At 49.1% G+C, this 15,004-nt stretch overlaps 1 protein-coding gene across 1 annotated transcript in view; it reads left to right on the forward strand.

Annotated features, from left to right (window-relative positions):
• LOC144754146 (E3 ubiquitin-protein ligase TRIM39-like) overlaps window positions 1-15,004 on the forward strand; it is a 116,833-nt gene that overhangs the window by 13,018 nt on the left and 88,811 nt on the right. Inside the window, exon 2 of the mRNA XM_078641726.1 lies at window positions 13,225-13,320. Within this exon, the coding sequence (XP_078497852.1) occupies window positions 13,225-13,320 (96 nt within the window). The remainder of the gene's footprint in view (window positions 1-13,224; window positions 13,321-15,004) is intronic.

Consider the following 15,004-nt stretch of genomic DNA (forward strand, 5'->3'; position numbering starts at 1 on the left):
AACCTGCGCCCAATGGGCAATACCCCTGACCTCCTGATCAAATGACCTGCTCTTCCCCCGCAGCTCCACTCCTAAGTGCCTTACTGCCGGTAAGTGTTGAGGCCCTCCTCTACCCGCAGACTCTGGCCTGTGCCTCATCCCTGGTGGTCCAGTGGGAGAGCCTTGCTCTTCTGCTGGCCGTCTGTGTCTGCCGTGTGCCAACTCTCTGTTTTCTGTCTCTCTTGTGCCCGTGACTGTCTGTGTGCTTTCTCTGCATTCTGTCTCCTTATCCCCGTGTTCTGCATCCTCTGTCTTCTGTCTACTAATCTAACCTAATCTAATTTTAATTTCTAATCTCTTTTCTGTCCCTCTCTCTATCTTTGGTGCCCGTTTCTCCATGTGCCCTTCCCGGCGCTGCTGCCCCCGCAGCCCCTCCCCCGCTCGCCGTTTTTCCGCCTCCTGCCTCCCAGCTGCGCTTCCCTCCCCCTTCCATTACTTAATGGTGCCTCTGTGAGGGAGTGCAAGCAATTCCCCTGACACCCTGGTCTGAGACCTACTCTTCCCCCGCACCTCTGACCCTAAGTGCTTTACTGCCGGTAAGTGTTGAGGCCCGCCTCCACCCGCAGGCTCCAGCCGGCGCCTCATCCCTGGTGGTCCAGTGGGAGAGCCTTGCTCTTCTGCTGGCCACTGCCATCCGTGTTCCTCTTGTGCCCCTTCTTTGTTTTCTGTCTCCCTTGTGCCCATGTCTGTCTGTGTTGTTTCTCTGCATTCTGTTTCCTCTGTCTTCTAATCTAATTTTAATTTCTAAACTCCTTTCTGTCCCTCTCTCTATCTTTGGTGCCGAAGTCTCCCTGTGTGCTTCCAGCTGCTGCTGCCCCTGCGGCCCCTCACCCCCTCCGGTTTCCCGCATCCCAGCTGCGCTTCCCTTCCCCCTCCCCTCCTTAATGGCGGCTGCTGGGCGGCCGCGCCAAAGGCACGCCAAAGGCAAGCCCGTCTGCGGCCAGCGCCAGGAACGCTGGATCTACGACCCTCCACCGCTACCACTCCGCTGACCTCCTCGCACTCACCCGGAAGAATCAACAACTGCCAGAGATCAGTACCGCACACCACCCACTTCCAGTTCTCATGCCAACACTGCTGACAGTAATTCACCATCCACAGCCCCTCCACGACCGCCGAACCCACGACGGACGCCCGCACCACCGAAGCCCTGACGTGCATCCTCCTTAACGTGCGTTCCCTCCACAGACACACCACAGAGATCTGGGACCTGCTCGACACATTCACACCAGACTTCGCCTTCTTCATGGGAACATGGACCAACGCCACCTCCGCTCCCGACATCGCCACCGCCATCCCTGACGGATACCAGATCCAAAGAAAGGACCGGCCCCACCGCCCAGGAGGAGGACACTCCATCGCACACAAAAGCTCTCTACGACTCTCCACCTCCAGCAAGAGTGATTTCCCCCCCCCCCGTCCAACACAGAGCACCTCCACTTCCAGATCCAAACCGGCCCCAGAACCACGCTGCACGGAACCCTCATCTACAGACCCCCCCGGTCCTCGCACCTCTTCCGGCAACGCACTCCACACCATCGCCTCCACAGACAACATCCTCATCGGACACCTGGACTTCCACCTCGTCAACCGCAACAAACCCGACTCCACTACCCTCCTTGACAACCTCGCCAACCTTGGACTGAATCAGCTTGTCATCACACCCACCCACAGAGTGGGACACACCGTCGACCCCATCTTCGCAGGAGGGAAAAACATCCACTTCAACCCAACAATGCAGTCCCTCTGCACAGACCACCACTGTGTACATGTCACCTTCAACATCCCCACCACACCCAAACCTGCCCGCGTCTGACCCAAAGGAACTAGGGCAAGATCACTGAGGAACACCTCAACACAACCCACCTCCACGACCCCCACCTTCGCCGCGACCGACCCCATCTCCGCAGCCAAAGAGCTACACTGCTGGATCTCCAGTTGCGCTGACAAATTTGCACCCGTACACCTCCCCGTCAATCAGGGCCCCCTGAAGGCTGCCTGGTTTACCACCGACCTCCAAAAAGCCAGGCGCTCCTGCAGACACCTCGAGAAACTCTGGCAGAACAAGAAAATCACCAAAAACCTGACCAACTACAGGAACGCCATGAATGAATACCACCAGCACCTAAGAGCCACCAAGAGGACCTTTATCAAGAACAAAATCCACTCCAATGCAAGCCACGGACGTCACTCCATCCCAGAACCTCTTCAACAAGCTCAGCTCCTACTTCCACTTGCTACAGGCCCTCTACGACAACTTCAGTGAACAGACTCATGATACCACTCCCCTCTCCACCTCCGACAACCAGCCAACCATCACCACCTGGAAACCTGCTACTACTGGAGACACCACGAAGACCATGCAGAAAACCCACTCAGGAGGCCCCACGGACCCCTGCCTACCACACATCTACCACAGAACTGCCGCCGCCATAGCTCCTGAACTAGGCCGGACCATCAAGGCCTCCCTCGAATCCAACATCTTCCCCAATGACTGGAAGCGGGCAGAAGTCAAGCCCCTGCTCAAGAAACCCTGGGCCGACCCGACGGACCTGAAAAACCTCGGGCCATCTCGGTCATTCCCTTCGCAGCCAAAGTCACCGAGAGATTCATCAAAGCCCAGTTGACCACCTTCATTGAAGAGAACGCCATCCTCGATTCCTCCCAGTCTGGATTTCGCAGCAACCACAGCACCGAGACCGCCCTCCTCACCGCTACTGATGACATCCGCATGCTACTCTACCAGGGCCACACTGCGGCCCCCATCCTACTAGACCTCTCTGCGGCCTTCGACACCGTCTCACACCTCACTCTGACAGCCAGACTCCACAACGCCGGGATACGAGGAACCTTCCTCACCTGGATCCGCTCCTTTCTCTCCGGCAGAACCCAAAGGATCAGTCTCCCTCCATTCCTCTGCGAACCTACAGAAATCAACTGTAGAGTACCCCAAGGATCCTTGCTCAGCCCCACGCTTTTCAAGATCTACATTGCCCCCCTCGCCGCCATCGCCAGACAGCATGGGCTTAGCATAGTATATTACGCCGACAACACGCAGCTCATCCTCTCTCTCATGAAGAATCCTTGAAGACACCAGACTCCGCTTCTGTTAGAAATGGGGTAGCATGGTGCAGAGCGGGCGGGCCAAGCTCCTGAGGACATGTGCAAAGCATCCACGCTGTACGTACAGGCGACACACAAGGCACACCACAAAAGGAGACCACACCAGATTAGGTGAAAAGAATATTTTTTGTATTGTATCAAACATACACTGGTAATCACAATTATTGCTATACTGCGTCAACCGGCGCCAGGGCAATATGTACAAGTGTATTACTTACACGGCAGGGCCATACGGGCCACTGCCAGAACCATTGCGAAGGACAAAGAACAGAGAAAAAGAAGAAAAAGATAAGTCCATCAGTCTCAAGGCTGCAATAAAGACATAGAGCATTAACATTAACGGGTGAGCATAGTCTGTAGATCCTTAGGCCCATCACCCTCCTTATCGGTATAGATGCATTAGGCAGATCTCGTGAGGCAGGAAACACCGTGCGCATAAAAAAGGCATGAGCACATTGACATGAACCTCCTTAGGCATAAAACCTGCTTAACCTCATGCAGTAGGCATCAGGGGTGTGGCCGCACTCCCACACTCACCTTAGGTATCACATCTGCGATGCAGGCATTAAAACTCTAGCACATGAGGCATAAATGTGTTGGCCTAAATCCTGTGAGCATTAACATGAATTACATTTAGGCCCAAGAGCATCAGGCATAAGCACATAACCAGTGGTGCACCTCTATCCGGCAGATAACCACCCTGAAATCCCTAGGCAGAACATCAACAACATAGGTCCAGGAGGCCTAAGTACATTATGCGCAACCTTCGCCACCTTACCATAAGAATAACAGCATTATATCGGGATATGTGGGCATGGAGGCATTCTCATGGGGCAGAGGCCAAAGTTGGCTTCAAAAATAATAAGCCCCCCCAGGTGGCAGATCAGTCTTTCACCACAACCGTTGCCACTGCCCACTGTCCAGCGGGGCAGTGGGGTAAAATCCAGTCAGCGCAGTCATGTAGGAGCCTCCAAAACAACCCTGGGACGTTGTAGTCCCTCTTCTGGGCCCAAGGCTCAAAAATGCCTCAATCGCTCCAGAGACCCGCAGTGCCACTGCAGCTTCGCTGTGTACCACCCGGGGCACTGTGGCCCTGTCCATGGTGGGGCCCCATGGGGGCTTCAAAACAAATGTGGCTCCAACAACAACACGGGGACATCGGAGCACCTCCCCTGGAACTCGGAAGTCAGGAATGCCCCCTTTGGACCAGCTGCTCACTGTCAGGTGGGGCAGCTGTACAGCGCGACACTCGGGCCTTCCTGGTGCCCCTCCTGGCACCCACGAAGCTCCCCAGAACCCCCACTCACCGGGATCAAGGGAGGAGACACTGCTCTTCACCCATGTCCCCTCCTGGGGCCCGGGGCTTCTCAGGTGGCACGTGGGGCTCTCCTCACCACCCGGGAACCCCGTGGGTTGAGTGTGCAGGCGTCGGGCTTTTCTACTCCTTGGCTGAGGTCGCGGGGCTCTCCTAAGCGCTTGAGAGCCTTGCCCGCAGCAGCACCTCACCAGACATCCTCCGGGGCCCCTCCTGGGACCCGGGATGGCAACACAAATCCCGCTTCCTCTCGGGGAAGCTCCAGCGGGCACAGCAGCTAATCCGGTCGCGGCTTCCTGGAGGCGCAGCCAATGACGCGGCAGGTGCCCCGGTTGCACTACAGCGCTCCCCTTCGCGCCACCAGCCCAGCTCGGCCTCCGCTGTTACCGCGGCGGCCCTCCCTAGGTCTCTGGGGCCGTGGCGGGGATCTTCGCTGGTGCCCCCTCCTTCCTCGACGCGGCAATGCCCTCACTTCTCCTGGGCTGCGGCGGTGATCGGGGACTCCTTCGGGCGGCAGCTTGACGTCGGGGACCATACGTGGTTGGCTCCCGTCTTTGAATAGAGCACCAACAAGGGGTAGGCTCCCATTTACACTGGCAAGGGACCCGCGGGGTGGGCACCCGCTGGGTTTCACATCAGGCTGGAACGCGGGGTAGGCACCCGCTTAATTACCCTAAGCCACAGCGCTGCACCAACCCGGGGCGGGCAGCCGCTTCTCTTCTGCAAGCAGGGGGGACCCCACGCCGGGTGTCCCCTTAGGGGCCACACAGCAGCACAGCGCCAGCAGTGTCCGGGGGAGAGGGGGCGGCGCCCACTTGCCACGCCGCGGGCAGCAGGTGGTAGTTTCCAGCATTAGAGTGCTTGGGTAATCCGGCACTTCTACCTTGTAGACCCCAGCCCCTCCCAGTCTTGGCGCTGGTGAAGGTCCTTTCAGTATAGCGCTTAGTTAGCGCAGTCAAGGAAACTATAGTGCTCTTGCATCCCAGCGCTACAGGTGTCCACTCCTCACCTCCTGGGGTCGTGGAGTATAGCACTTAACAGGCGCTAGGCAGCCCCACCAGCTTCGGGGGCCCAAGGTAGTGCTCATCTTCTTCTGGCCAGCACAGATACAACGCTCTTCTTTAGGGGAATGACAGATAGCCCTCCCGAGGCGCTAGGGAGCAGGCAGCAGGGCACAGTCACTGGAATTTTCACGCTCTCGCAGCACAGCGCGGTAGGTGCTAGCTCCTCACCTCCTGGGAGCACAATCCAGTCCAATATAGCGCTTTCTCAGCCCAGCGCTGCAGGGACAAACACTCCTCTTCTCCTGGCACTTTTATATGTAACGCTCCTTCCTTCTTTAGGGGCCTGGTAGCAGAGCAGCAGGCACTACTGGGCAAGGTCAGCAGGCAGCGGGCACACATCAGGACAGGGCGGTAGGCTTTAAAAACCATCCTCCACTGTAGCGTGGCACTCCTCCTGTACAGCAGCCTTTACTCCTGCAGAGGGGCTTTCAGTAGCCCTGTGGACAACAGAGGGGTTTCAGTTGGGTGCAGGGTCCAGAACACATGCCTATGTGGCGGTCCCTCTTGGCAGCAGGTCCACTCACGTTCATGTCCCTGCTCTGTCTGAGCACATGGTGGCACAACCCCCCTATTTATGCGCCCCTCACCCCACCTCTCAGACAGTGCCAGAAGCTTCTAGAAGCCTCTGGGGAAACAGGTTCTAACTGGCTCAGGGGGAGGAGTAGAGCACCCTGGGTGCCAGGCTTTCTCTCCAAAAGCTGGGATGGCTGGGAACCAACAACTAGACTGCTAACCTACCACTGTTAGGTGGCACCACACACAGCCATGGCATCCATTTTAAATGCAGCATGTTACCAGGTTACATTCTTATGATGGGGGAATTATAGGTGCGCACACCATTTGATTTATAATTTGATTTGATTTATAATTTCTATAGCGCCCGAATCACCCCGATCAGGGTATCTCAGCGCTTAAACTGCTAGTGGCCAACCAGAGGAGATTTTAGAACAGAGTCGTTTTCAGTAACTTTCTGAACGCCATCAAGTTGGAAGTTTGACACAGGTGAAATGGCAGCTGATTCCAATGGCGAGGGGCAAGGTGAGAGAATGCTTTACCGTCCATACAGGCCAGTTTGATGCGTGGGACTTGGATGAGTCCTTGGTTGCTTGAACGTAAGGTTCTCGGGGGGACGTACCTGACCAGTTTTTGGGTCAGATAGCTGGAACCCTGATTGTTCAGGGATTTATGAACCATACAGCATATTTTAAATGTTACCCTTTGTTTCACCGGGAGCCAGTGAAGTTCCCGGAGAAGTGGAGTGGCTGAGGTTCTGGGAGGAGCATTGCTCACCAGCCTTGCTGCGGTGTTTTGGACTACTTGCAGTTTTCCGAGTGAGGATTCTTTGGCGGAGATAAGTAGGGCATTGCAGTAGTCCAGGCGGCTGAGGATTAGGGCTTAGACCAGGGTTTTACATGTAGTTGTTGGCAGAAGGGGGAAGACCCTATGGAGCAGATCCAGTGTGTGGTAACATGTCCCAGCGCTGTGGTTAGTATGTTCTTCTAACATTAGTTTCTGGTTACGTTTTACCCCTAAGTTTTTCACTGTTTGTTTGGGGAGTGTGGCAGACCCTAGTTCCTCAGGTGGCCAATTGGGGGACCATTTCAGCGTTGCTTCCCCAAATAGAATTACCTCGGATTTGTCTCTGTTTAGCTGTAGGAGATTGTTACGCATCCAGCAGGCAATGCTCCTCATACCCTCTGAGGTGTATGGATGTACTTGTCCATTTTATCAAAGGAGAGAAGGAGTTGCGTGTCGTCGGTGTACGAGATGGGGATAAAACTGAGTTTTCTTAGTAGGTCAGCCAGGGGGGTAACATATATGCTAAACAGTGTGGGGCTTAGGCATGAGCCCTGCGGTACCCCTCTGGTGACATTAGTAGTTTGTGAGCTGAAAGGGCCTAGATTTGTGGTTTGTGTTCTGTTGGTGAGGAAATTGGTCAGCCATTTCAGGGCAATCCCTCGGATGCCTATGTCCTCAAGTCGGTGGAGTAAGATCTGGTGGGAGATGGTGTCAAATGCTGCAGACAGGTCGAGCAGCACCAAGAGTACTGCTCGACTATTGTCCACCAGCATGCGGATGTTGTCTGTAACTTCCACCAGGGCTGACTCTGTACTGTGCTTAGGTCGAAATCCTGACTGTGAGGGGTCTAGCAGGTTGGAGGATTCACTAAATTCTGACAGATGTTTATTGATATGTTTTTCCAGAAGTTTGCTGTGTAGGGGGAGCAGAGAGATGGGACGGTAATTAGAGACTTTATCAATGGCGATCTTGGGGATCTTTCTAAAGGGAGTGATCGAAGCTGCTTTCCTCTCTAGTGGGAGGCACCCTTCTTCCATAGATTTATTGAGAATTGCGCAGATGGGGGCAGCAAGTGTCTTGGATAGAAGGGCAGAGGTCCTAGTAGGTATAGGATCCAGGGGAGAACCAGATTTGACCAATTTCAGTAACGATTCTACATCATTTGCGATCAGGGCTGGATAGGATTCAAGGGTGAGAGTGTCATTGGCTGGGTGAGAGGGTTGTGCTTTGGCCCGATTGTGGGTAAGGGCTAGAGCTAATCTTTTGATATATTGTTTCGATTTTTTCGGCGAAATGGTTTGCAATGTTGTTACATAATACTTGGGAGGGGGCTGCTTCCGTATGACAGGCCTTTGGGTTGATAAATGAGTTTAAGACTTGGAACAGAGTGCAGTAAGAGTCTCCGGCGCTTTCCAGTTGTACTTAGATAGGCGCTCTCCGAGCGAGTTTTATGTTTTTATGTTATGCTGCTAAAGTAGTTTTGAAATTTTCCTTATCATGTGGGTCTTTGGACAGACGCCATATCCGTTCCTGTTTCTTGCATCGACCTTTTTCGGATCCTAGGTCGGAGGTATACCAGGGTGTCTGGAAACGTTTGGTTTTGGTAGGCGCTGATTTTAAAGGGGCTAGACAGTCAATTGTAGTTGTTATGTTGGTTGTGAAGGACGCTAAGCGTTCCTGAATTGTATCAGAGTCTGAGATCATGGGGGGTATGAATATTTCATGAAACATGGTGTGGTGATTTTCTGCCATTGCCTATAGTTTTTGGCATGATGTGTGTTATGTGCCTTACATTTATCATGACATCTCACACCACACATGGCCTAGGTAGTTCTCTACCATGGGGGAGACATCCTAAAATAGGGGGGGAAATGGGCCAAGTCCAACAGCTTCCAAGAAGGAATGAAAGACGTCGCAGCCTGCATGAGCGAAAGCTTCCTAAAACTGAACTCTGAGAAGACCGAGGTCCTCATCCTTGGACTCTCTCACAGGGCGTGGGACAGCTCCTGGTGGCTCCCTGTTCTCAGAAACCCGTCCACTCCGACCGACCACGCCCAGAACCTCTGCATCATCTTAGACTCCTCCCTCACCATGACCCACCAGATCAACACCGTCGCCTCGACCTGTTTCAACTCCCTCCACATCCTCCAAAAGACCTATAAGTGGATCCACCAGGAATGCAGAAAGACCGTCACCCATTCACTCGTAACAAGCAGACTGGACTACAGTAACGCCCTCTACGCCGGAATCAACACAACCCTACTACACAAGCTCCAGACCATCCAGAACACCGCAGCCAGACTCATCCTCGGAAACCCAGGAGACGAGCACACAACCTCACACCTACTAGACCTCCACTGGCTCCCAATTGAGAAGAGAGTAACCTTCAAACTACTCACCCACACCTACAAATCCCTCCTCAACATCGTACCCAAATACATCAACAAAAGAGTCTCCTTTCTCGTACCCATAAGGAACCTCCGCTCCTCCGACCCTGCCCTGGCAGAGACACCATGCATCTGCACAACCAGAGCAGGTGGAAGAGCCTTCACCTACGTCACAGCCAAGACCTGGAACGAGCTCCCAGTCAACATCAGACGCTCCCCCACTCTGAACACCTTCAGGAAGAGCCTCAAGACCTGGCTCTTCAACTGATCCGGAACTGCACCCTATTTCCCCCCAGCCCCTTGAGACCCTCACGGATGAGTAGCACCCTTTATAAACCCCTGATTGATTGACTTGGAACAGTCCAGCCCGAACTGCCACACCAGGTCCTCCCTGGACTTGAAACAAGCATCCTAGGATCAGTTTCGAGGTTTACCCCTCATCAGCCAGGATAGTCTGACTCCAGTGGCATGGAGAGCACGGGACCCACGTCTGGACATACCCGTCCCACTGGGGTGACAAATACATAAAGAACAATTGATGGACAGAATGCAGAACAATGTCATACATTCACCCACTACAGAGAACTGGGCCTAAATCCATTGCTTTTTTTGCTCCCCATACCATTAGAGTTTGAACCCGGTCCTAGGATGCTTGTTTCTGGTCCAGGGAGGACCTGGCTTGGCAGTTCGGGCTGGACTACTCACATGAGGCACAGGGTCAAGACTGATTTGCATATGGTCAGGTCTAAACTGTGGTGGCAGGGTGATCATCAAAAGAATGATGGATTTAACCCAGATCTCTTGACTGGGGTTGAATGTTTTGATTTGTTCTGCATTCGTTCATCAATTGTGTGCCTTTTGCTTCCTCACCCTAAGTGCGCCGAGTATGCCCAGACGTGGTTCCTGGGCTCACTGTGCCACTGGATTCAAGCTATCCTGGCTGATGAGGGGTGAAACCCCAAAACCGGTCCTGGGATGCTTGTTTCAGGTCCAGGGAGGACCTGGCTTGGCAGTTTGGGCTGGACTGCTCCCATGAGGTGTTTAGAAATAAGAGGAGCCCCTTATACACACAGTGGGACTGGGGCACTAAAACAGTGTAATAAAAAAATCCCTTGGGGTAAATTTCTATAGAATAAATATCATCCACTCAATATTTGTGACCAATAGACTCCACACTAACCACTCTCTCTCAACATTCCACAGTAGCTTGTGCCATATATAACTGGAAGACCACTAAATAGAATTAAGTTTACACAAAGTTTATTTGTTCCAAGTTAATTAAAATCACATATTTAAAAAAGCTGAAAATCAGCTATAGTTAATAAAAGTTACAAACAAAAGCTAAACATAACAGTTACAGTCACAGATTGTCAAAAGAAACACATAAGATACTACAGAGTTCTACAAACAGACCAATTCAATTAGTCTTGATAGACTACACATCCGTTATCAAAAATATGTTACAGACATTGATAGATAACATTAGCATTTCCTGTTATTCAAACAATGTGAGAGAAATGGATTGTCTATTTTGTTTGGGCGTCAACGCGTTTCGATGGTTTCCGAAGGTTATTCCATCTTTATCAAGACCGATTAATAGCTCTCTTTTAATTGTATGGTTGTTTCAACCGTTCACCTATAAAAACATAAATTCCGTTCAAAATCTAGAAACTACAGCAAGAATAAACAAAATTACAATGGTCTGCACAATTGCAAAACTAGAGATATTGGACACAGGCATGCCATTTCTTCCGTTCTAGTTTGTGTCTATATTACTACTTCTATAGCATTTAGGTATCTCGCTTAGTGTTCAACACAGTTAAAAAAACACAACATGCTAATATCAATTTTCCTTTTATATATGGCCCAATCTAACAATTTACTATGAACATGTAGTCTCAGTTGCTTGCCATCCAGACAACTTTCTCTCCTACTCGGTATATATCTCGCATACGTACCCACTCCAACTATAAAAGGGACTCAAATTGTCCACTCTACTTAAATTTGGTCTGATCCACCTCACCTTTTAAATTAGAGGTTGGCTGTCTGATATATAGGGGGTTCTTCTAGACCCACTCGGTTTAGACCAAGGATTTGGACGGGAGCTCTTGCTTCAACCTGATCAGATTACAGGCTAAGGGTATAATTTAAAAGGATCATTAGGTAATATCTGGTACCCCTAAAATATTGCCCAGGACATGTGAGCCTGTATGGTGTCTCACCATAAGGTTTCTATTAGGCTCAATCCACTATTTTGGAGAGTAATGTTGTCAGTAGATTCTCTCCTAGAATAACGTAAAATAACGGCACATCTGATAATGTTAAGTGTCTTTATTGGGTTGAAGTGCGTGGTTTTACTTCTTCTAGATTGTCATCAGAAAGCGTTTTGTAAAACTGTTGCATTTATTAAACGCTCTATTTTCTTCCCTATTTAATTTTAGAGTCTTGAGACAGACAGTTACCACACAAATGCATAAGAAAAATCAAAGCATATCAAGTTAAAATAGATTAGTTGATCTATTATAAAGTTATACTGCTCAGTGCTTAAAGTGCTGCTGGTTGCTTAGGTCTGATAATACTGAGGTGATTCCATTTGAGCTGATGAAGCAATCATATTTGAGACCTAACATCAGTGCGCTTCATCAGTGTAGGAGATGTACCTGACCCAATAGGCATACATGCGTTAATCCAATGGGAGCAAGTAAAAAATAAAAAGGAAGCAAAACAATTGCTGATCTCTGGGGCACTTTCCAGTATTGTTGGTTTAATAGTGATAATTTTTTCAACACGAAAGACATCCATGACTTTAGATATTAATATATGGGCATCCAAGGCAGAATACATTCATCTGGATAGCGGTACATGTGAAGATGTAATGAAGATACCAAACTGATGTTTGGTCACCAAAGATGTATGTTAACAAATTGAAAAGTTGGTATTGTAGGACTTTTTTTGATTCACGAAAATTATTCTTTTATTTTGGGGGTTTACATTAATATTTCCAAAATAAAAAGCTTTTTCTTGAAAATATATGTATTTCCATCAAACAAGCTGATGCTTGGGGACACAATGATTATATTTAACAAGCATTGGAAATGCAATAGGTCTAGTTTTTGATTAAGTTAAAACCATTTGCTTTGCTAATGGTATTGTATAGCAAAACAAATGACTTTTAACTTAATCAAAGGCGAGACCTATTTCATTTTTAATGCTTGTTTATTGCAGTATCCGCTTGACATTTTGATATGGTAGAGAATATACCATGCACTAAATATCCCTTGATCAGGTGCGGACCAGCACCACTTGAATAACTTTATGTGTAGTCTCTTGTGTTGTCTCCCTTGTATCTTTTTCTTAACTGAGTATGTGATTTTTTTTATTTTTAACTGTTATTAAATTGTTGCGCCGTATTGTGGGGAGGGGATCAATAGTTGCATCGTGAGATCTCAATACTCTAGGCCCCTTCCCATTTGTAATTTTATTCTTTTTATAACACTGATGAAATGTGGAATTTTTACTGCATAATGATGTATATGAGTATTTTGTAAACTCCTATGTAGAATTTTCTGAGAAATTAAAACTCTGTGCAAACTTGACATTGACTTGGTATGGATTTATGGATGTAGATCTTTGTGGTAAAAGCAAAACCTGTGGAGTGGTTGTCTGAAGATAAACAGGGTGTTTTCCTATCTGCATTTCAGAAGGGGAGAATTGCCTTTACTGTTAATACGGCTGTTGGGAAGAACAGTGAGTTGGAAAAAACGGGCGAGAATACCTGGTCGAGAAAAAACGGGCATGAAAACCTGGGCAGCGGCAGTGTCACTTGGTCAAACAGAAGTAAAGTTGGACTTTAGGTCTAAACTTAGACTTTTGGTCTAAGTTTACCTTTGTGAATTGGACCCAGGGCTTGTGCATTTGTCCCTTTAGTGATTCTATTCTGTAAGTGGGACCACACCCTACTGATCTTTACATATTTCTTGCACTCTCATCTCTGCAGGTAAAACTTCAAGAGTGGCTGCGTCTTCTGAAGAAAGAGGAGGAATATTTTCTGGAGTCTAAAATCAAGGAAGAGGAACAATGTAAAACCATGAGGGTGAGTGCCAGCAGTGAACCCTGTGGGTCTGGTCATGTCTGCACTTTTGTTTATGTGTGGACCTGATAAGGTTTCAAACATAAAAAAAACGACGCTGCACCCAAAAGAATGGGTTATCATCCCCACCAGGTAAATTCACTGACCGGAGTCACTGCCGTGTATATTGGGGCTCAATTTTCCAAGGGTTTGTCCTCAAATAAACCAAGTGTAGTGTCCTCGAAGACATTTTTTACAATAGAGATTTTCTCGGTTCCTAAAGGCTATTTGACAGCCGAATGAAGGTCGGACAAAAATGTATATGTATTACGTTTCAACGTAATAATAGGTGTGCGCCTAAATTGAACTTAGCTTCCTTGTACCGTATAATTTCTAAAATAAAAACACGAATTACTCTGCTGACCCGAAGGTATTTAATTGGTGTGTAATAATATGTATATGTACAATTGTGGCATTATCTAGCTGTGAGCATGTACTAGTTTGTCTGAGCATGTTCATGCTTATGTGTGCATGTCTTAGGATGTGTTCATATGTGGATGTCTCTGAAATTATCTTTGGGAGTTCTGTGGATATAGATAAGTATTTGTATGTGTGTGTGTGTGTGTGTGTGTGTGCATGTATGGATGTTGAGCCACATAGTATGCAAATTCATGTGCACTTTTGTGTATATGTGTAAGGGGGTTGTGTATGCTGAGGTCTGGATTTATTTTATGTGAGTTTGTACTTCTATATGTGAATGCCTGTCTATAGGTTTGCATATTGCAAGGTCTGGTAGTGTTTGTGAGTATGTAAGTACATGTGTGCTCCTATATGAGTGTGTGCTCTGGGAGTAGTACGTGTATGCGTGGGTGTGCCCATGCGAAAGTGGGTATTTGTGGGTTGTGTAAGCACTGGCAATGAATATTAATCTCTGAGTTTGTACAAGCATCTATGCATCTATGTGTGCATCTGTATGAGTGTGTGCATGGAGTGGAGATATCATCTGTAAGTATGTGCGTGTATCTATGCATCTGTGAGTGCACACACTATTGTGTGCATCTGTATGAGCGTGTGCCTCTGTGAGGTCATGTATGCACGGAGCAGAGATATCCATCTGTGAGTATATGCATGCCTCTATGCGTCTGTGAGTGCACACACTAATGTGTGCATCTGTGTGAGTGTGTGCCTCTGTGAGGTTATGTATGCACGGAGCAGACAGAGATTTGCATCTGTGAGTATATGCATGCATCTATGCATCCATGTGCATCATGACTCAACGTGCGAGCAGTGCGAACAATAAATCAATGTTTTTACATAAAAAGAAGTTCTAACTCTACACAAACAAAGTTAAACAAAATTCAAAAGCAATATTACAAACCCCTTGAGGTAAGGGCTCTAGTAGTTGTCAAGCCACTCCCTGTCTCCCACCTGCAGTGCAACAGGTTCAGTGTTATTCCCCATTTACTGAAGGCTGCCTCCAGGGAATGTAAACTAGTAAACCGTAATTACCTCAGACTCTGTTAATCAGTTCCGTCGCTAGAGTCTAGGGGTTTGCTGCACCAATGGCGGCATGTGTCCTGGGGTCCCAATGGCCCAGTTCTTGGCTTAACCGTTCCGCAGGTAGGAAAACCTTTGGCAATGCAGCGCGGTCCTGTTCTAGATTGGCTAAGTTGGGATGGGCACAATCACATGCGGCAGCACCTGGCAG

Source organism: Lissotriton helveticus, chromosome 5_1, assembly GCF_964261635.1.
Source record: "Lissotriton helveticus chromosome 5_1, aLisHel1.1, whole genome shotgun sequence".
In the NCBI taxonomy this organism is placed as follows: Eukaryota; Metazoa; Chordata; class Amphibia; order Caudata; family Salamandridae; genus Lissotriton; species Lissotriton helveticus.